General features: G+C 34.9%; 1 protein-coding gene across 11 annotated transcripts in view; it reads right to left on the bottom strand.

Annotated features, from left to right (window-relative positions):
- STXBP5 (syntaxin binding protein 5) overlaps window positions 1-23688 on the bottom strand; it is a 111505-nt gene that overhangs the window by 35126 nt on the left and 52691 nt on the right. For 10 of the 11 annotated variants that reach the window (XM_054193744.1, XM_054193743.1, XM_054193745.1 and 7 more), the window contains exons 8-18: window positions 20274-20397; window positions 18690-18768; window positions 13455-13609; window positions 12657-12729; window positions 10347-10494; window positions 9877-9944; window positions 8765-8805; window positions 6472-6692; window positions 4812-4990; window positions 3094-3219; window positions 2466-2617 (exon numbers count right to left, since the gene is read on the bottom strand). In XM_054193744.1, coding sequence (XP_054049719.1) covers window positions 2466-2617; window positions 3094-3219; window positions 4812-4990; window positions 6472-6692; window positions 8765-8805; window positions 9877-9944; window positions 10347-10494; window positions 12657-12729; window positions 13455-13609; window positions 18690-18768; window positions 20274-20397 — 1366 coding nt within the window. Of the gene's footprint in view, window positions 1-835; window positions 920-2465; window positions 2618-3093; window positions 3220-4811; window positions 4991-6471; window positions 6693-8764; window positions 8806-9876; window positions 9945-10346; window positions 10495-12656; window positions 12730-13454; window positions 13610-18689; window positions 18769-20273; window positions 20398-23688 lie in introns of all 11 variants that reach the window. The other variant, XM_054193754.1, reaches the window with a different exon arrangement.

The following is a 23688-nucleotide window of genomic DNA, read 5'->3' as shown; positions in this document are numbered from 1 at the left end:
TAATCTCAAGTCTTTTTATTTTTATTTTTTTCATTAACTCAAAGGTCATTCTTCTCTTAGCTTATTCTACTCTCCTTCATTAAAAATGGGGTGAGATTACCTACCTCTGCCCAAGGGCTGGAGAAAACTGGCACCCTAGGGAAAGGAACAATGTTATGCTTTTAAAATCAGCTTTATGTTCTCCAAATTCTTGGATGCTGTGAATGATGGAATAAGTCAGAGAAGCCCTCAGGTAAATCATGGTTCTGATGGGCCACCTCCCTTGCATAGATGCCTGAACTCCAAACCTGCTTGGAAACCACACAGGGCTGTGTAATACACAGGCGCCTCCACTCTTAATCTCTATGATCAATACCTTTGTAGAAGTAAATCTTCATTTGTAATAGACAAATCACCATCTTTTACAACATTAAATATTAATATGTTATTAATAATAATCTAACACTAGAGTTCTGAAGCTTTTTCTGCCAGAAAGGGGACCATGCAAAGGAAGCTTCTAGCCTCACATCTCAAAACAACACTAAGTTTGGCAAGATCTTGGGTTTGTAGACATCAGTAACTTCTGAGACAGGATCTTCTTTTGATTTTGATATTTATTTACTTATTTAAAAACATAAAATACAGAGACTATTATGATTGCTTTTTTTCATTCAAGTTTCTTTTAAAGATGCCATGAACAATAAACACGATAGATGTGTGATGGATTAAAAATTAGTTTCTAAAAAGTAAAACGATTACTTAAAATGGACTAACAAAAATATTTATGGGGAGTGAACAAGTTAAAAAATCAAATTCAGGTGTTCAAAAATATTTTTATTGCCATGAGATGACTTACTTATATAAGAGGTGCGAAGCTTTTTCACAGACTCTGAATATAAGTTAGAAAGGCCGCACATGCAAGAAGCCACAGTCAGCATACCTTTATGAAGCAATGAGAAAAGGAAAGACGGAGACACTAACAGTACATTTGAGACAGAAAAGCCAGCAGAATAACTTGAATAACGAGGTTTATATAATGCTCTTGCCATGCAGACTGTTAATACTAAAATGTAAGATGAAAAAATATATGATATCATGTAACAGTTATATTCATGAGCAAAAAGGACTTCATTCATGAACATCTTAGAGACAGTTGTAACTCAGAGTTATGTGGATCCAATACATTAAAATAACAAAAGCCAAGAAAATAAAGCAAGTAATGTTTAACACTCCAAAAAACAGTTTATAATCTAAATGCATGAATCAGAATTTAAGTCCCGTACTCCCAAGAGGAGTTAATAGTGTCAACCAAGTAAAGTTATTCCTTTCTCTCTTAAGTAGTTTTTTTTAAATAAATTTTCTTTATTAGAAGAAAATATTATATCTGACAGGATGTCAGATAAACTATGTGTGTTCTGCTCTATGTTCATGATTTTTAGATCAGTTTTCTCAGTTGAAATAAGGTAACTGGTGCTAATTAGGTCCTTCTCAAACCAATGATTTACTAAAATACATTTTAGAGCATCCATTTCAATTTGAATACAATATTACTTAAGGAACTTACCTGGACTTTATTCTGGAACTCAAAATAAAGCAAACACTAGAGCATGAAGAAGTTTTTTTAAACAGTTTACTTCCTATTGAAAAATAATCATCTGGGGCAGCAGTGACATTGTTTATCATTCTGTCCTTAGCCATTTTCCAAATTAATTTATTTTCTTCTCCTTCTTACATAGTTAACTTTTAAGTTATGTTTAGATACTTCTAAGTTAAAAATACTAAGTTTTCCTTTTGGCAATAAAACGCTTGGAATTTTGACTGAAAAGTCTTGTTGCAGATGAGGAGGAAAGTACCACCCTTCTTCACTATATTTTTTTCCAGTCCTTTTTTCAAAAAAAAGATTTTACCAGTTCGTATTTGGAAGTTTATTTGGTTCATTTAAATCAAAGGCCTCCTCTCAAGCATAACATAACAGTATACACAATGTAACATGCTTTAGCTTAGCAGGGACATTTCTAGTCAAGGTTTAAAATAGGAAGCCAAAAGATCCCAGCAGATACACTGGCAATCTGCAAACAGTAATGAGTTTATACAAGCATGTGATATGGGTACTAGGTTAATCAGAAATACCAGGATACTCCTACTTCTTCATCCTGCGTTAAAATCTTGTAAACTGCATAAATCCATTGGGTGTTCATACTTGTATCTATTCACACAGATAATGTTTTCCTCATCTGCTTCTTCTTAAAACATACATTACACTAAAAATAAGTAATGATGTCAATCATCAGAAGATTTCACTAAGCACCAGTTTTGAAGGAAACATGAAGTGACAAACCTGCAATAGTGACATCAGGATAGATCAACAAGAAAGGATGAAACCGTGATAGAGAAAAATATGCTTGTATTCAAAAAATATACACTAATAGATCAGATAAGCTCAGAAGAAAGGCACAGTTGGTTAAAACAAGATTTGGGTTACTCACCTCCAGACGGTTGCCGAGTTTTTCTGGGAGATCGTGGCTCCCTGCGATAAGGATCATTGGAGCCATACAGTTCAATAGTGCCTAGATTCAGGAGCACTGTCTTCTGGAGGTAATCAACCATGGCAATACCATTACAGTTTCCAAAAACTACTCTGGAAAAAGAGAAGTGGAAGGAAAGATAGTGCTAATCAAATGTTGGTAAAGTTTTATATCAGCATTTGTTGCTGTTCAGAATTTTAAGCCTTCCTAATTTTTGTAAATTGTCCTCAATTACACATATTTATAAAATACTATTTTAGAATGCCGTATTGTTTAATTGTTGTCTTGTAAAAACATGTGACACTGAGTAGAACAAAGCATCGTCACTGCACTTGCCAACCTATCTGACAGACACTTACAGTGCTAGGTGAGGAAGTGTGATTGTGATGTTGATTTGTTTCTGATGTTAGCGTCACCAGGATCTGTCATGGCCCGAAGGGAATTATCTTTTAAGCACAGCAGACTGATTGCCTCTCTTGTGTTGCTATGTAGGTCATGTGAACACACATGGAGACTTATTTTTTATAGATAATTTTAAACCACTTTAACAGAATAATGAAAAAAAACCAACTGTGTAGAATATACTTACAGGCCGTATGCTGAGTTGACTGCTAAGCTGGTTATCTGTTGAGGAGGTTCTCCACTCACCCACACTAGCTGGATAACTAGCTCAATTTGGTAGCCTGGAGATTGCTTGAGAGGAGAATTTTTAACTCTGCAAGATAAACAAAACACAGTATCTCTTTATGATTCTCCACAGTCTCAATTTTTTCCTTATGGGCTCAGAATTCATTAAATTCTACACCACGTTGGACTTCAGAAGTTGGAAAATTGCAAATAATCAACACAAACACATAAAAGCAACCAGAAAAGGTTTCTTCTTTTTAAGGGCCCTTTTGATTCATTATCAAATTGAAAAATAATTGAGCAATGATCACAAATACTTCATTTCTACCCTCTGCAGAGCAAGGCTTAACTGTCTTAGCATGCTATATTGACTTGAATAAAGGTGTTCAGTGCCTAAAAGGAAGCTGTTACCAATTCTTTTCAGAGCTCCCACAAGATCTCTGATTTAGAGAATGGAAGGGGGTGAGGGATGCACGTCGAAGAAGCGTACTGAAAAGGGAAATGGAATCACAATGTATTGAGACAAATACAAACAAAAAGCTGATGATTCAGTTCCCGAATTCCCCTTATTTTACCCATTCATTCTCATTAATGCATATTGTAGTTTGCCAGTATTTTATAAAAAGTCAGTTTTCCACTTTTTCTACTCTGTCCAGTTTTCTTTAGAATTTACCATCTTTAGGAAGACACCTCTGCAACTCAGTACAACCAATGAGACAGGAAAACACCCACTCAGAGAAAATAACACCATCAGAATTAGTTATTTTTTGGGTGGATGCACTTAGAATTAAAATCCAAGTTGAGACCTTAAAACTTCAGAAAACAGGATACACATCTTTTAACTTCGTATCTGAAAATGAAGTTCAATGTACATTCTGTAAGGAAAAGGAGATGGTGTAGAGGCTTCACAATGCAGTCTTGTAAAACAGTAAAAGAGATTGCCTTCTTTTAATCTTCATTTCTCAAATGAGTAAGAAGTTCATACATGAAGAACCTTAAGGAAAAAACGCCTAATTTTAAAAAAAAATCTGAAAACTGGCCAAAGACCTACACTGCGAGCACTATGAGGCATGAGCAAAATGAAGATCCATGAGAATGGGACATTTATTTAATTGATTCCTGTTCCTAAAATACAAAGTAGTTCCCTTAGAGAGTTATAAAAAAAAAATAATCTTTGTGAGCCTAAAAAGAGTTACCTCTTATCTGTAAGCATTTTCATTGATTTAGCTCTAAAAATCTAAGGCTCTGGAAAATCTCACAGGTGAAATCTATTCAGACATACCTGACCTGAACTTAAGGAAAGCCACAAAATATTAAGTTGTCTATTCATTTCGAAGGAGAACAAGATTTCAGAGCAACTATATTGCTGCTATTGAAAAATGTTTCCATGAGCATCTATAACTATACTAACATTTATACCAAATTTCCTAAAGCAAGCAGCAATCATAAGACTTCTCAGAGGTTGTTTTTCTAGTATCATCTCATGAAGTTTAAAGAAATTAAGATCGTAATATTAATTTCTTGAAACAGAACTCAACTTCCAGATCTTTGGAAAACATTGCCCTAATAAATAAAACATTTTTACTAATAATGACATTTCTGTAATAGAAGTACATACATTCTCATCACATATTCTTGTAAAGTTTCACATTCAACAGAAGTATAACAGAAGATGCTTACTTTAAACATGGGACATTATCACGAAGTCCGTCAGATGAACTGCTACTAGTAGATGGATGAGACTGGGGAACAATAGATTGAGGATTGGAACCCGTGCCTGGAGTTGGTAAAGGTGGTACCTGCTCACCATCTGGTGTTTCAACATCATTTATTTCATATAACAGACGTACTTCCAGCATCTGTAAATGAAAATTAAAAATTTATCAGTAAATTCTGCCTTTCAAAAAACTATATATTAAATAAACGAAGCGCAACTGAAAATGCTAGTGATAAAAGTGACACCCAGGACCCTTTCATTTTTTGAAAGATAGCAGTACTTTAATAAGCTATTGAACCTAAACACACACGGTCTTCAGAAATACAGAATCATATTAACTACTATAGACTGAATATCTGAAAATTGTTTAAACTTGAAAAATCTAACCTATTTCTCAATATTTAAAAGTTTGTTGCTTTATCTTGGAAAGAAATTAAATAGCAGATACAAGACCAATGTAATTATCATTCTGTGCACATAATAAATTCTCAGTTATAAGGATGACTTGTTCTATGTAGTTCAGGAATTCTAAAACTAAAAAGAGCTGAAGCCATGTAGACAGCTACACTTTATACTGTTGTAACGCTGTACACACAGGACTTAGTTCAACGTTTAATATTGTACTGAACCAGACCATACATTTTTAAGAGAACTTTAAGTTCACCATTATTTCAGATTTCCTTCTGCTGGGTCTGTAACAATAACAGTATTAATTGCAGTGAAGTGTAAAGAATGTTTTCCACTGGTTTATTCTCATCATCTGCAAAGTAGCACTTAACTCATGGACTGAATCAAAGAACTATGCAGAATTTTTTAAAGCATTCCTAGTACTAAAGAATAGTTTTCTAGGGACTGTTTTGTAAAAATCATTTAGAAAAACTACTCCCTCAGAAGGGAATGTACCTGTACATCAGTAAACACCTGAAGGAAAAAAACCAACCGTGCCTCATCTCCTTAAACTGAGACTTACTTGAAGTGGGCAGAATAAGAGCTGGGGGGGCGGGGTGTGAAAAATAAAGAACAGCTACATTTTGATTAATGCTTTCCTCAAAACATACAATATTTTATAATTAAATGGCTTCAAGTTAGCTTTCCCTCATACATTCAGGTAAGTAAAGTTGCACGTGTGCCTGATTTAACAAAAGGACTTCTCAAACTTGTAATAGAAGTCGTCATTGTACCTTATACAGAATAAAACAGTGACACAGCAAAGTTCTTAACAGACCTTAGGGTACATCTGGCACGCTTCTATTCTTCTAGTTCTGCGTACTGCAGAAGTTTTGCAAAGACAGATGGTATTTATTAGGAATCAAGGGAAAAAAATGGAATAAACTCCCTAAAAGCTTTGAAAATTCTTAAAACTCCACATCTCATTCACTTTTGGTTTAGTTTTACCTTTGATATAGTCATGTTTTGATCCACTATTTGCTTTGATAGATAGAACAAAGACTTATTATTGGCTGCAAAACCTGAAAAAGCCAATGAAAACTAGAATCTTTGTTTGCAATTTTCACTTCCGCTCCATTTCATAATTTATTATTTTTCCTCTACAAAAACACACCTCTGCATTTTGACACAATTTTTTTTTGTCTATTTCAATAATGAAATGAAAAAACTAATTACCGGAATAACTTCTGTTGTGACTTCCTGCTTGCTGAACCTGTAAATAATGACATGCGCAGAAACTCCAGCTATGCACAGCATTCTACTTTCTGGACACCATGAGATGATCTGAATAGCATATGGATCTTCATCTACTATATCTGTGTTCGGCCTGTCCTCTTTATTCCGTGATTTTTCAAACACTTTAGCTGTTTTTAGCTTATAGAGTACTTGCAGCGTTACTAGGAACAAACCAAAAAAGATAAAAATTAGTTTTGATCTCAACAGATAGTTCTCTTTTTAATTTTTCTAATTCAGAAACTTCTCTTCATAGATAAAGCCACTATATTCAACAAAAGAGGGCAGAGTACAAGCTCTGAATATCTGTATTGACTCTGCCCATGCAGTCCACCACGTGCCCAATGCAGGATCAGTTAGTATTAAAAAAACAAGCAACAAAACATAACACTTTTCCTGAGGAATATATACAAAGCTTAAGCTGTTAACTAAGGCCTCACAGTTTCTCGATGCTTAACTATACTTAGGGATCTCTTTATAACAGTAAGATCTAGTTACGTATGCCATACCCACAACTTCAGCCCACCTATGGTAGAGAAAGTGAAGCTCCTTTCCTTTCTCCTTACAGTATTTCAAATCCATGGCCTCTCACCTGTGTTCTCAGACTTAACAGCCCCAGTTCCTCCAATTTTTATTTTGTCCTGTCTGATCATTCAAAAGCGCTGCCCTCTGATCAGTCCACATTTTTCTCGATAGCATGCTTCCCAGTTCTAGGGAGGCCTTGCCACAGTTTAGAAATTGTCAATGAATTATTCCATGTTGGTTTTACACATATTCCCACTTATTTATCCCAATGATTTTTTTTTTCCTGTAACACTGACACTGCAATCCATTAGATCTCCATTTTTTTTTTCCCAGAAAATAAGTTCTAAGTGTAAACCATTGATCCTATATTCAAATAAATCATCTTGGATGCTATTCAAGAATTAGCAATATCATTCTCAATTGTAATTCTAACTCTTTCTTATATTTTCTTTCAACTGTCTTGGTGTTGCTTTAAAACTTCACAGACGTATTCTCTAGCCAATGACCCAAATTGCTGCTACAAATACTAATCCTATCATTAGGACAAGATTTATAGCATCCTTTCTCCTCTTCTATATTTCAGTGGTTTCACCTGAATCACACTTCCCTAGTTCAATTGTAAGGCTGTGCTATTAGAGAGATTTAAAAGATTTAAAATGAAGATACAGGATACCTGCAGTTTCTCCTTTAAGAGGTTGGTTTATCTGTTTTAGAAGTAAACTAAATGCCTTTAACAGGATCTCCTTTTGGCAGATCTATGCTGAATAGAATTTTTAAGCATGCAGAATCAATCAGGTTATTTTTTCCCCATCTCTCTCTCTCCCCCAGGTTCCACTCCCACCCCAAACTGAAATTAAAGATCTATAACTCTCCAAACACTCCTCCTCCCAGTTTTTAAACATATACCTTACATCTGTTCCTTCCCACACCCACACACCCTTAGCATTTTGGAATCTCACCAGTCTTCCACAAGTTTTCAAAGACAACTGATAATGATTCCAAGATTGCTTCAGACAGCTTTTAAGTACCAAGAGTAAGGTTAGTTAAAACTAGATTAATTAAAACATCTAACTGTGTAGTTTGTTCTCATTTGAATTCTTACTGAATTTCTCACTATTAACTGGGCAGACCATCAGATACAATTCACCCTTTAACAGAATAGAAATGTAAAGCTTGTTCAGTGTTCCACCAAGAGTGTCTTTATTTTACTGTTCTCCTGCCTTTCTTCACAAATGCCTAGGTAATTTTATTAGCACAAACTACTACTGTTTCCAATTCTCATTTTTAGATACTGTAATTTATGGTGAGCTGATGTCTTATAAATCCATGCCTCTTGCCTGTCTAAAAATACAGAAATTACTGAAAGTCAATTGTTCTAAAAAGGAATGCATTTGCCTGCCAGGCATCTCTATGCTCAATAATGTGCTTCTGAAGGTGCTTCTAAAAAATTTTGGAACTCTTCCATTCTATCTGGTCCTTGGAATACCACTGCATTTTCACTGAGGTGGTAAGAACAGTGTAACAATTAACTAAGAAATTTTGTTAATTTTATTTAGTTTTAAATCAAAGTCTCCTCTGGAGTTACTGACTCTACATAAGGCAGGAAATAATGAGAATGACTAGTCTGCAATTACATTCCATTAGAGAAATCAGTAAGTTTAGAAAACTGCTACTGCACAAGAAAAAAAAAATCTCTACTGAAAACACTTACTTGCTGAGGCGTCCCAAAACTTGATTGACCCATCAGCATGCCTATGAAATATTAAAAAATTAATAAGATGGTAAAATGGTTAGTTGGAGTGTTAGACCTCTTTGCTACCGATTAGAAAATATATGGCTAACGTTCTATTTTTGTTAGTATTCTTTGTGTTATTTTATTTTCACGATTTATTGGAAGCCGATATTTTATGAACACGTGCCCCAATTACTTTAGACAAAAGGAATTAAAAAAAAACATGAAGGCTAGCTCCCTGAAATTCCACTCTACTAATACTAATTTACCATTTTAAATACTGATTTCAGTTACCTGCATTTCCCATAAGCAGTTTGCTATACCTTACCATGTGTTGTTCCTAAAAAGATACCCTTTATTTGGAGTGACACTTGTAAAGGAGATGCCAAAATATACTGTATTTCAGTGTAAATGAGTCACCTAAGTTGTTTATTTATCCTTGAAATTGAGAATCAAATGACTAGATTTTTTTCAGGACTGTCTCTCAAAGTCTCTGCAATGCATAGTATAAAGTGTCAGTAATCCTCATTACGGCTAATGGGCTGTTCTAAAAAAACTTCAGCAGTGCTCTCACTTTCAGTGATGCACTGCATGGCTATAAATTTAATTTTATTTATGCTCCTTAGAGTAGTATTAGAAGGATCAGTCTCAGAAGAGATCATAACAAACAGATTTAAGTATTTGGTTGTCCTTTTCGAAATAAAAAACTTGGCTTCTCTTTGACAACTGAACTCATAACTATTTCATGGACTTCCTGTGCTTTGAAACACTACACAACTATTTTCCAAAAGTTAAAGAATAAAAAACAAGCTTCATCCAGGACATACTGATAGCAAGCAGATATAATCATGATACCACATCATAATTATAATCCCTGTAAAACACCTGCTATTATTTTGTTCCTGTCTTCTCTTCCACATTTTGCTTTACTTTTGTTAACGCTTCAAGAATGCAAATGACTTGTCTGGTGACATAATTTCTTAAATCATTCAAACCACTCATAGAACATTGTTTTCTATAAGAGGAACAAAATACTCTCACTTCTACTTAATCAGCTAAGAAAGTTATTACTACTACACTGCATCACTTACCCTGTAATAATTATCTCTGGATAGCTCTGAGTGATCAAACCCCAGTTGCCTCCACTGATAGGCCATTCCTGGAAGATTAACAAATACACTGAGGAAGAAAATATTATATAGTGCAAAATTAAGACGCTGACATTACTGCACATTCCAGTATATGACATGACTTCAAGAAGAAATTAGATATACCCACCGCAAAGAGGAAAAAAAAAAATCAACAAGGGCTATAAACAACACCCCTGGCTCCAGAAAATCCCTGAGCTTCCAGTGATATGGTGATCAATGGGAGCACATCAGGAAAGCATGACTTTAGACTTAATACATACCATATCCTCTCTAGACATCTGCTATTAGCCACTGCTAAAAGACAGGATGAATATGGTGGAGCTTTGGTCTTAGGATGGCTACTGTTATGTTGTTTAAAGCTGTTGATTTTTAGTATTTTCTAATACATATGCATGTACTAGATGTTGTACCTTCTTACTGTAACCTTGACGTTTCTGTCGAGCGCCAACTGAATAGAGTGCAGGTATGAGGTCCACAGGACAGTCAGCAAAATATTCACAACAGGTAACCGGAGATTCATGTATAGTCAAAGGATAGGGATTCTCAAATATAGGGTACCTTTAATGGATGAAAGGGGAAGACTTAATACAGGAAAAATTTTTTTTTAAACGCAGAACACAAATAAAACACTGAAGACTATGTTTGCATTCTCTTCATATTGAGGAAAATCAACGCATATCAAATCAGACTATGAAAAAATATACTATGCAACTTTACTGCTCATCCAGTACGCTATCAAGACACTGTAGTACGTTATATAGAACCTGAATGCTGTACTGTTTCTAGAATATTTTTAGAACACTACTATTTCCTATAGTTTTATGTTTTTAAAAGCTTATTATTTTAACAACCTGTGGAAAAACTGAAGTTACTGAGTTCTAACTGTTGTAATGTGGAGCTATCAATTCATTTCTAACTCTTTAGTCTATTCTTCCAGGGAGAAAGACAGGAAGACTCCACTCCTCAATTTGTATTGTGATACTGTTTAGACAAAAAGTTGTCCAGCCCTTTTCATAACCTACTGGCAACTCCAAGATCACTTTCTGAAAGTTATAGATAGCAACACTCAGTTACCAATTAGAAACAAACGCACACACACATATATGCCCCACCACCACCTCCATTCAGAAAAGTGACAGAGCCTTAATGAGGAAAAAAGCCAGTAATAATAACAAAGAGGTAAATATATCTGTGTTCAAAGAACATTTATCTCCAGAGAAATGCATACTTTTTTTTTTTAGAGGCAAAAAGGGACACAGCTTCTTAACCCATCTAAACAAAAAAATAGCAAAAACAGTTTAAAATATTCTGTACACCAGTAATTTTATTCAGAGCTAAAACAATGTTCTAAAAAGTGAATGAAAGAGCTGCTTAATTTTAACAAAATATTATCTATATGACACAGGGGAAAAGGAAACTTCCTCTAACAAAAATCTATACATTTTATTACTTTTTTCAGGTGTGAAACAATTAATAATTTGCAAGTCAACTGTAACAACAAACATCATAAGCCTTCTAAAAACATAACTGCTGAAGATTTTTTTTTAACATGAAATGGAACAAGCTTAACTTCAAATTTCAGGCACTGCAAACTATTTCACTAAAGAAGAAAAGCCTTGTATGAACCTTTTTATTTCAAGCTCATTAAAGCTTGTTTTATTAATTTTTCAACGTATGAGTGCTGGAAGCTTAATGCCATTGGTGTATCAGAAACAAGTTCTGGGTACAGCATATGGCCATGTAACTTTGGGAAAATTTAAATGAATTTGCTCAGTAGCTGCAGAGTTATCTGTATTGAACTTGACATTCTTCCAAATTTGATGGAGTTTTCATTATCTAAGGTATCATCGTTGACTTTGCAGATACATATTTACAGGTTTTTGTTTTGCTCTACAAGGATGTTCTTCACAAGGATTTTTTTTTATCTTCATTGACCATTGGTGACTTTTAATCAGGAACACCACAAAGATCTTATTCCTCAGGTTCCTCTGCTACTAATACCTTAATAGTTGTTACTGCCTACACTAATTTCAAAACTGTTGGTAAACAAGATTGCAGGATCTAGAATTTTTAATCACCACCTAATAGAGCATACAGACTGTTAGACAGACAAACTAACAAGAGACAAAATGTGTTAGGCAAGTATTAGTCGTGAAAACTGTAATAGGATACTACTTTTCTACTTTTAAGCAACCTCTTACCACAGCAGTAAAACCAGGGAGTAGACGTTACCATTCTAATTTTATGTATATACTATTTATTGCATCAGTAGTGAGTTACTTTAAGCAATACAAACAGCAATTCATTTGGCAATAAAATCAGCACATTTTTACGTTATGACAACCATACTTGTGTCAGCCAAATTTACCTGGCTTTCCTGAACAATTGTTCCCCCTGCTCCCTTCCTGAAAATTCTGAGCTCCCCTCATAGCACTAAGGAATCAACTTCAAAATAAACCGTGATAATTAAAAAGCAACAGTGATCTATGAGTCAATCAAGCCTGGGGAAAAAAAAAAGTCACGTAATATTCTACTCATCTACTACACACTAACTTGAGAAAAATTGATCTATAGAGATTCTCAGTTCTACTGAAGAAACTGTATATTTAATATTCAAAATTTTATGTTCTGGACAGGGAGGTATTAACGGTAGGTTAAAAAGCTATAGAGCAGAACAATAGGCTGACCGCTGCAGCCAAAAGACTACACAAGATTCTTACCCGTTTTGTGCAAGGTCAATCAGTACTAAGTCCTTTTCTAGGAGAACAACTACAGCATATGGTTCCTGAAAGTCTGAAAACAAGAAAGGAAAGAGTTACTTATTGGTAAATGTAGTTCTTGCATGCACAGCCACGAGAACATGATCAGTCCTTGCACTCTATCAGTTCAGAGTAGAAAAGTTTATCTTGCCCTCTTTCAGGTAGGCCTCAAATCCTGCACTAAGCTATTTTATATCCTCTGATGGAAGCTGACAGCTAAAAACATTGGAGTCATCAGAAATATACTAGGAATCTGGCACAACTGCCTAAACTGTGACAAAAAGTTCTCTTCTGCAGAAGAGAGATTACAGGTTAGTGATGAACTTCTTGTGAGTATTAGAATGAATAGTGTCACTAAAAATTAAGAGTGCTACATAAATGCTAATCAAGATTTAGAATTGACTGGAAAGGCCCTATGTGCTTAAATAAATATTGATGAACACATCTGCTGCAGTAACTACAGCTTGCAATTGTAATGCTACTTTTTGTCTGCACGTGCTTTTGGGATAAAAAAAGAGGAAAAACCATGCAACCAGTAATCAGCATTCTTCTAGAAGAAAAACAGGTTTAATAATAAACTATTCTATTATGATGCTTTGGGAAGCAAAACAGACTTCAGACAATAGGGATAACAGATGCCACTGCTGCAGTCTGACCCCCAGAGATAAAACAGAAAGGCAATCGTAAAGAATATTCTGATGGGATAAGACTCCAGAAAGAAGAGGTCGAAGTACTGAGAAAAGTCTTTACAGAGCCTACCATTAGGATATGGTGTCTCACAGAGGGTAAGAAAATCAACAATAGAATAATCCATTTCTAGCACAGCAGTACTTTTCCCATGCATAACTGTTAAACAGGGTCTTCTTCCTACAGTGTCATATGACAAGCCTCCTGAGAGAATGATGAAAGGGTCCCTGGAATAAAGCAGAAGCATTTAGTATCAAGCCAAGATAATACATACAAAGAGATTGGGTGTGTTTTGTAACCTTATTATAAAGTTCAATGAGATACCATTATGCAGAGATACCTTAAGCATGATGCAAACCAGCTCTCCCTGTAACATGTAGCTTGGGTATGTGTTTCAAAACTTAAAAACCAGGAGTGAGAAGCCTACAACTCAAGTCAGACATCTCTTCCAAACTCTTTGGCTTTATATTGCTTATTTAACCAATCCTTGCAACTGTTTGCCAAGATAAGATTTTTTTATTTTATTGAACTTTTTAAATTATTTTTCTACTGAACTGCAGATTCTGATTTTCTAACAGGCCCATTTATCCATATAAAGTATTTCAACAGGATCAGGAAAATTTACTTGTACAGAATTACCCTAAATTTTGAAGGACGAACGATTTTGCAAGCAGTGTAAAATAATTTTGCAGTCACAATAACATGACTGTCTTGGAGAAGCAACCAGTTCCTTGATAAGATTCAAAAGACCTAACATCTTTTAAGAAGCAAAGACATAAATAAATGCCCATAGTTTGCTCATCACACATTTACTCTAGACATTTTATCCATTTTCACCCCTACCACCATGCATAAATTTCAAGGAACTACTTCTAGATCATAGACTACTCATACTGCATACTTAAATGGCTGAGTTCAGCAAAGCAACAAATATTTCTTCTAGTCTTGAGAAAAGAGATTAGAGGCTTCCCTTAATTTTTTTTAAAAGTCTTTACAGAAACAAATTTTTATATGCTTGCACTTTTTCTCCAATATGCTCATAATATACAGTTTATTTATTAAAAACAAAATGAAGTAAATTATTGGTTTTACTAGGTATTTTCTTTCACAATTATCAAGTCACCACTCAATTTAATACTGTTTATGTTTAAAATAGGGCCTAATGCCTTTTAAAGAGTTGTTTATACAGCTCAAGAAATTTCACCCATTATTGACCATTGCTTCAAATTCTGGGTTATATTTCTGGGGGAAAAGTAGGCACTCAAGAGTGTGAAATTCCTCTGATCTACTTTTATGCTCACTTTAGGTAGGAATGATACCCTTTGTTCATGTCTACCTTGGAAGCAGCTAGTATGTCAGTACCTGGAGAAAGTTTGTAGGGAAAAAAGCACCATCCTGATACATTGTCAAGAGGAAGCTGAATAGATCTTCTATTTTTTTTGTCTCTTCCTATAGCACCATCTTTCTCATACTGTTTCAATGGCTTGTACAAGTTAGCATTTGAAACACAAATATGACAGATTAGGTGCATCTTTCTTGAAAACCGTGAAAGATTTAATTTATGCACATGCTTCATGAGTTGACTGAAGTGTGCTCTGTGTTTGTACCATTGAAGGCAAAGCAGACTGAGATAAGATTTCAGTTTCTACAATTATTTCACAACCCGCCTGATCCTTCAGAAAGCCCCATAACAAGAGTTGGGCCAAAGAATTCTGCTGGCTGAGGAAGATACCTCAAAGGAGTGGCCATAAATTAGACCACAGGTCCACTGAGTTCAATATCCTGCCTCCAACAGTAGCCAAAAGTGTATTTCTTAGAAAAGGAGTAAGTTTTCTCAAAGTTTTCATTTAATCTCAATTCTTCGTACTGGAACTTCACACAGTCTTTTATGGTCAGGTCCATGAAGTGATTTCACCACAAGGACAAACTTTAACCTGATATTTTTCAGGATGTCAATGAAGAGAAAAACAATGTTGTGATGTACTTGCAGTATCTCATTTTACTGGAATGATTTATTGCAGTATTTTTTGTATTCACACAATCATTAGTTCTTTAGACAATAATACTGCCAGAACAAATTTGCAGTAATTAGACTTGCAGCTTCACCAAGATCAACTGACAATAACAAAGTGACAAATTTCAGTTTCTAAGTTTCATAAATCACAGTGAAAACTGCATGCTGGTTTCTCCTGCTTTTATTTCTCAAAGTAATCAGGTTGCTTTGGGCAGGCTTGCCAAGGTCTGTATTCCTTATGAAGCAAAGAATGGAAGAGCTAAGAATAGATTATGCAGATCTGTCACACAGATTTTTCACAGATGAGTCAAAGATTAAAGTTGACTTTAGTCTGCCACAAACACTAATACAGGTTTGTGTATGAACTTTTCGTATTTTCATGAAACCATGGATTTACCACAAACACAAGCTGTGTGTTTTCTAATTAAATACTTAAGTGCTGCCCTTCAGTTGTGATACATATTAAAAGGTTAGTGCACATGAATGTTAAATACAAATGCATAATTTAAAAGAAAAATTAAAAAATATTGTATTTTACATAATCAATAAGATTGATCCTCCTTTGATAGTTACATTTTACCTACCTGAAACAATGGAAAACATTTAACAAAAAGCAGTGCTGAGCTCTTGGATAACTGCTATATAGCATTTTTAGCAGCTGCTAACACAGAGGTTCTTCTTTGAAAGAGTTCTGCTTCAGCAGGTTTGGAAGCAATCCCTTTATATGAATATCCTTATCAGTTAAATCTGTAAAATCACTTGGGGAGCACTATAAAAAAATTCACTACAAAGGGTGGCAATGTTTCATTGAAGAAATTTTCAGAAAACACAGGATTAGGTCTTGCAGTGTATGAAAAAATAATACAACTGAGCATTGAGTGGCTCAAAACCCTAGAGGATATTTCTACTCAATTTTAGAAGTAAACTGTCAGTCAGTTTCTGGCAATCTGGATGCAGGAGAGAACAGTATATATAGAAGTTAGGCCATGGGTACCAATTAGCTTACTTTTCAAACCATAGCTGAATTTGTCAAGAAGTTAAACCCTAGTAATAAAGGTGGAAAAGACTTCAAGAGTTATTTTAGCTTAAGACTGGAAATCTTGAAATAGCAGCAAAGATAAATTATAAATTCATTTTGGGAAGTGTGCTTTTGAACCAACAAGCTCACACAACAAAATAGTACTATTCAAACTAAATTAACAGGTCAAAAACTTTTACTTATCTGGAGACTTTGTTATTATTGTAACTTCTGTGTCCCAATTATATACATCCATCTTGCTAAGAGGTAATGCTCTATAGTTAGTCAATGACAGCTGCATGAGCTACCAAAACAATACCCTTTTTGATTATGTTTTATGGAGAGACTTTTGAGCTGTAATTTCTATTATACAGCACTCTAGTAGAGAAGAATAAGCTTGGACAATTTTGCAATAATGCTAATATCAACCCTAGTAAATACTATAAGGGACTACATCTGGAGGGATGGGAAATAGCATTAGGAAGCTCTGTCTAAACTGAATATAGAGAAGCTCTTGAAAATTATGCCTAAAAGCAACATGGAAACCATTTCAGCAAGCTCAAAAAGGTAACCTACCTTGGAACTCATTGCTTCAGAAAGAGATGGAGTATTTTAGATGAACTTAAATGGCTGGAGAACAATGACATTGTGCTCTGGGATTAGAAATTTATGCCAGTTTGCTGAAGGAAGGGGAGAACTTTGTAGAGAACTATTGTTTGAAGGTGAGAACTTCGTAGAGTAGGGTTGATGGTTAGACTCGATGATCCCATGGGTCTTTTCCAACCTAAATGGTTCTATGAATATACCAAGAACTTGCCTTTTGACCCCCTAGTCCAGGTACAGAACAACTTTCAGTAGTAATCTTTCTACGTATATTCTTCCAGAAATAAAGCTACAGACATACTGCTGTTGAAAGGTAAACATCTTTGGCTTTATTGCCGACAGTACGTGTGAAGTCTCCAGACTTAACCCCAAAGAACTGGAAAGTGAGAGGTGTAACAAAAAAGCCCACACTAGCAAAAAGTCTCACCAAAGAGCTATGTATTTTTAGGAATTATACTAGAATAAGCTCGTCTTTGAACTGTGTGAAAAGTCAACTAGTTTTCACATTGGATTATAATTGCATAGAACAAGCTTTGAACTAACCTTTCTCTTCAAAATGACTATTCTTAACAGAAGGCTTTTGATTGCAGAAATTGTAACTTGCTGAAGCTGAGACTACTTTTGGTTACCTGTATCTTTCTTTAGATCAGATTTTGACATTTCAATTGAGAAAGGAATATGCAGACAGATGTAGGCTGCTTCAAGTAAAATATGGCTTTCCAGCTAACCACAGATGTTTATACATCGGGGAATTAGCCCTAGTCTTAAATTTCTATTTACCTCACTTTTGGTAAACAATAAAAATACACAAACCCACTGATATTATACGTACGGGTATACCAATATACAGTAGAAGCATATATTACATCAATTAAATAACAACCTTCTATAGATACGAATGGCTGGAAAGCAAAATACAATATATAACCCCCCCTCAAAAGTCAAAGAAAAAATATGAAAAAACCACCATTTGCAAATAGCTGAACAGGTTTCCATGAATATTTTATCTTTGTATTGCACTTTTTACTCAAACATTTTAAAGTGCTTTAGAACCATAAATAAAAGAAGTTCCACACAGTTCACAAAATCCTTCAATCTTAATTGCAGTCTTGGTAACAAAACATGCTACTCAGGATACTGTAATTCCATCTGAGCCTCTTGTTGCAATTACTGCTTTGTTACATTCTCAATGTGCATAATTAGGCACAGTTCACTGCATAAATTACTGCACTATACCAGAAAAAGCTTCTGTCAGCAACATTTTTTGGGGAGGAACACATTCAGAATTTAGAATATTTGCATCAGGCTCCTATTTGTCAAAGTTCACTTGTTCAGGTCTGTGCTTCAGTGTCTTCTGTGCTTTATCAGCCTTTTTTTCTTTAATATTTTCAAAAGATTGAGCAAAAATACAGTCTAGTAGTAGCATGGAAGAAGCATGTAGATAATGCATTAGCAGTATCTTTACCTAAGTTAAGGTTTGTATATAGTAATTTGTTCACATATGTTTTTGTAGTTTATTCAGCAATATCTGATTTACCAGAACTATTTCAGATGTTTTACCATAGCTCAGTGCCATCAGGATACATATCCGAACAAATGGAAAACAAAGTACATCCCCAGAGAGCTTCACTTATCTTACATATGTTAATTTTGCATACAGAAAAAGTCTTACCCCGCTCTAGTTGTTTTATATTCCACCTTAAGGATAGGTTTGCAGGGTTCTGGCTTCTTTCCATCCTTCAGCTGCTTTCCTAAAGTAAATTATTTTCTTATATTAATCTTACAGTTCCATAACATGATGACAAATTATGAAATCCACCATGCAACTTGCAAAATAGAACACTCATACAAACATATATTCAACATCTCTGACAATTAGAGTATGCCTTGAAATACCATTAAAGATTTATTAAAACTCTAAAGACATGAACCTAGAATATTCAGGCTTGGCGTTTTTGTTGTTTAGGGTTTTTTGTTGGTTTTGTTTTTTGTTGGTTTGTTCTTTTTTTCAAGTGTAGAATATTTGTTTTCAAAAACATAGTCCTCCCCTAAAATAGTTGTTTTAAGTGGCACTGGGAGATTTAAAATTTAGCTTGTGTCTACCGTTTTGCAATTAAAATTGGTCAGCTTACAAGTAAAATGAGGTTTATTCTGAGTGTTATTCTTAAGGGCTAAGACTTGAATTTGAGCATGAAGGCCCGCTCTTTCTCTATTGTGCTCTATTAGCAACTGAAGCTTGTACAGATATAAACTCCCATGGAGTCAGTAGAAATTAAGAGTATAGTGTAAATATGCATCTCCTATTTGAACACTGATAAAGTCTGATATAGCTATAAAATTCTGCAGAGAATTTAATTTGCAGCCCAAGATCAAAATAAAAATGTTTAATAAAAGATGCTAAAACATATTAAAATAAAGTCAGTCTTGTCTGACTAGTTTTATTACTACAGCAGCTGTCAGTTTATTTTTTGACTGCTATGGATAATATAGAAATCCACAGCTTCCTTTTTCCACTCTAGTCCACAGCCAGCACAGTACACATGGACTTACTGGAGGCTCAGAGAGGTAAACCAGGATGTTTAACTAAAGCATCTTGTACTACAGCTGTAACCTCATATATTATCCTCACTGTTACATTCACACTTAAGAATCTAAGGTGAATAAGTTGCCAAGACATGATTTAGACGCATGCTCACCATGTAAACCTAGCATTTATACACGAATTTTTTTTTGAAGAGCAGCACTGTGTTTCACAGAAGAACAACACACAATGTTCATTTCCTAGACTAACATTAATACAAGGCTCCTCAGAAGTGGGAACATCTTACCAGATGCTAGTCTTACTCTGTTACAAGCCTTTCCAAGAATTTATATGGTAATCTACACATTTATACATGAAACAGATGCTTGCTTATATGTACTTTAAACAACATATGGGATTGTAATGTCAAGCAAAAACCAAGTGCTGCAAAATATGCATTAGTGAATTTTGAGATCAATGCCATCGTGTGAAAGGCCGTCTTAAAGTTCAGAGATTTAGGCAAAATTGCACTGATTTGAATTCTTATTTCATTAAGACTGGTCTCTGATTATTTTTCTTTTAATGAAATCTATCAGAATTTGGTATGACAAAGTTTTTCACTTGCACTGCAAGTGCATTTTTAATACTTGGTTTTGCAAAACACACTTCTATTAAAAATAAGTTCTCTGTGGTTTAAAAGCTGTCAAACACAGTGGGTATCCATTTTCATCTTACCATGTGGAGTGATTGTCTGGAATGGTTTGGTAGGAGATTTTACATTCCATATGGTCAAGGTACCATCTGAGTGACTACAAATAAATTGTTTTCCTTCATGATGCCAAGCCACAGAGTGGATAGCCTGTGCAAGAAAAGAGAAGAGTCAAGTATCTTGGTATCATTTTATCCTTACTCCTTTCTCAATGACATTAGATAGCAAAAAGAAAATAGAGAAAGTATTAATTAAATCATACCGCTCTTAGTATGTCCTAATTTACCCACAGTAAGTTTTCCAATCGTAAGTACTTCTTTCAGACATACTTTATCCATCAAAACTATTGTCTTCATTGTAGTGACATGGTAAAGGCGGGAAAAAAAATCCTCCTCAGAGTGCAGTATTAAAGTATTTTTCAACAATGGATAGCATGCAGAGAATAACTGCAGGCACTTATTGGAGCTTTGCTAACGAAGATTTTTTTTTATTATTGGGAAAAATACACTGTCCATACAAAAAATACCTACTTGATGGGATTAAGTCAAAATTTTAAATGGCATTTTGAGCTGTCTATATGGATATGCACAAGAGGCACGCATGGGCTGAGAACATAAGTAAAATTGAAGTAATAGGATTTTTTTTTTTTGGAAATAACAAAACATTGGCTTGAATAAGCATTCTAATGTTGCAATAGCAGTTTTGAGGTACAGGAAAGTGTAGGAATCTACTGGTAAATCTTTCCATAGATAGAGAAAGATCTTTACATTCAGAAAAATCAGGAATGGAATGATTAAGCCATGCCACGTGAAGTCTTACTACAGAAAAAAGCTGACTAAACGAAATCTAGTTGCTGCCTTAAGGTGAAAGAAAAGTAAACAATGAAACAAAGAGTACAGCTAAGGCAAGGAGATTAACTAGCACAAAAAGACTGGTGCCATTTCTGTTTCCTGCATCTCTTTTAGTTCATGGAGACATTATGAAACCATTAGGTGACGTTCAAGGGAATTTTAGTTATAGCATGAAAATACCAATAAACAGTGAAAACCTGAAGTATTTCTCTACTACCCAAAAGGTGCAGAAGGAAGTTTTACCTGATGGAAGTACAGAGCTTTGGTATTACTGAGTAGGTAGTTTTGCTTAATACTTATGATGAAGACATTACTCTAGGTAAACTGAAAGCAGGACCTGAATATGTGAAAACTGATGGGCTGCACAAAACCATCTTTTGAGTAGACACCCCCAGTATCTACTCAGATACTGACAGATACAGATTCTGTCTGTAAGCAGGGCTTAGACTCACTCCAACTCCTCAGGTACCTATGTATTTCCTCTGAGAGGAAATCAGGGTGTGTGAGTAGAACCCCAACTAGCAGTGAAAGCTTAGGCAGTAAATTACTAGGTGAAGAGCAAATCACATTAGACAGATCTAAGCTAGCTTTGCCTAAAGTACACAGATCGGATCTTCACGTTTTATAAGAGTATACAGAAAAGCAAGACAGCTTCCAGCAATATGACTGGGAGAATCCAGAGATTAAACAGCAGAGGAAAATGACATTACATGAGTGTAGAGTCTCCAATAACAACTTTTCCAACCTAAAGTAGTAGAAGATCTGGACAGCTGTAAGCTACAGATGAGTTTAGTATTTCTTAGTGAAATTTAATCTTGTTCCTTATGCAGTGTGGAATCACTACAGGTTTTCTTAGAAGACAGATTCCGTGTACCAATATCACATCTACAGATATATAGCTCAGAAGCCTAGACAACTCACAGGAATTCTTGAAGAGCCAAAGTGAAAGAGTCTTGCTATTTTTATTTTGGAAATAAAAGCAAGTATTATAAAACAAATTTTGCATAAATATTGAAAACTTGTTTTTGTTTACCAACATAGTACCAAACAAAGTCAGCGATCAGCAGGTTTGAGAGTGTAGACTCGGAAAAGTGAAGGTTGCATTTCAAAATGCTCTTTTCACTATGAAAAAAGATTATCTATGCTATGATTAGTAATACGAGTAATAAGTATGTTTTAAGTGCTCTCCCATGCAGAGTCTAACTCTCACAACAGTAGGCAGCCCATAGTGTGTGTACCAAAACCTGTTCCATTTATGTAGAATTAAGTCTTAATAATCAGTAAGAAAGCAAGCCTTATAGAAGGATAAATCTGAGAAATGAACACTTTTTTCTTTCTTGAAAGAGAAGGTCATGAGGAAGAAAATGCAACAACCCATTACCACTGAAATAGCATTAATGCTTATGAACATAAAGAGATACGATGAACTGAGCATGAAGGAGAAGGATGACTGCTGTCACTTAATTTCTGCAAGGAACCTGATGGGATGGAAAGCAAGCTGACAGAGAATAATGAGGTCTTCGGCTTTATGGCTATTTATTGCCTACTTTTATAGAGCATCTGGTTACATTTAGCAATGCAGCTAAATATAGTTTAGAGCATAACAAAAATACGTGTTTTATTTACTTTAAAGTAATCCAACTAACAATTCTGTGGGCTGACTATGATAAACTCTGGTAGAGAGCACCATCCTTTGCTATTACACAATTCACAACTGTTTGTAAGCCTGAAAAATAAAACCAGACCTTTAAGTAGCCATAGCATGATCTCTAGGTATACAACAGGCTAGTATATCTACAGTGTCAAGTCAGTTACTATGAAAAAAGTACAATAACCAGTTGATTGATATCAATAGCCTGAATCACCAAAACAAAACCAATAATTGAAAAATCATCTCAATACACAAGAGTGAAAGTTTTGACAGTTTTTCCGTGGTTAATATTAGTGCTAAAGTTTGAAGGAAAGCATAAATCTCCAAAATAGATAAATCAGGCAGAATCCACTGAGGCTGCAAGTTTATACTTAGCTTCTTAAACAGTACAAAGTCCCAAGGAGTAACACATTTTTCCCCGATATTATTTTATTTATTTTTACACAAAACTTACTGAGACAGAGTAAAACTCTCAAAGTCTTAATCATAATTCCTATCTTGATTGAAAACTTCATCTGGTCCCCTTTTGGTACTATAATACCAACAATGTGGTTAAATCAGCTGGTGCTGATTCAACTATCTCAAATATTTTTGTGGAATATATCACTGGTCATATGGATCCCAGCATCCAGTAATCCCTTATGACAGGATAATGCACCAGTACAGGAATACCTGTGCTAACTCTGGTCAGTAACCTAAAAAAGAAAGGGTAAAAATGCTGCAAATGGAAAAAAAAAAAGAATATAGCTACTGAGACTTAAATGGCAATATATCATGAAAATTGTTTTGATGCAATGAAACATGCAACTGCCTAAGGACTGCATTGACATGCTTTGGTTTCTGGCAAGTCACATGTCAGGGTTGCTTCCCCCATCCCCCACCCCCCACCCCCACCCCCACCTTCCTCTTAATCCCATAGGCTACTTTGACATGTTTTTA

This window comes from Rissa tridactyla, chromosome 3 (assembly GCF_028500815.1).
Source record: "Rissa tridactyla isolate bRisTri1 chromosome 3, bRisTri1.patW.cur.20221130, whole genome shotgun sequence".
Taxonomy (NCBI): Eukaryota; Metazoa; Chordata; class Aves; order Charadriiformes; family Laridae; genus Rissa; species Rissa tridactyla.
Note: the sequence above shows the minus strand (reverse complement) of the source record. Positions and strands in the feature narration are given on the sequence as shown.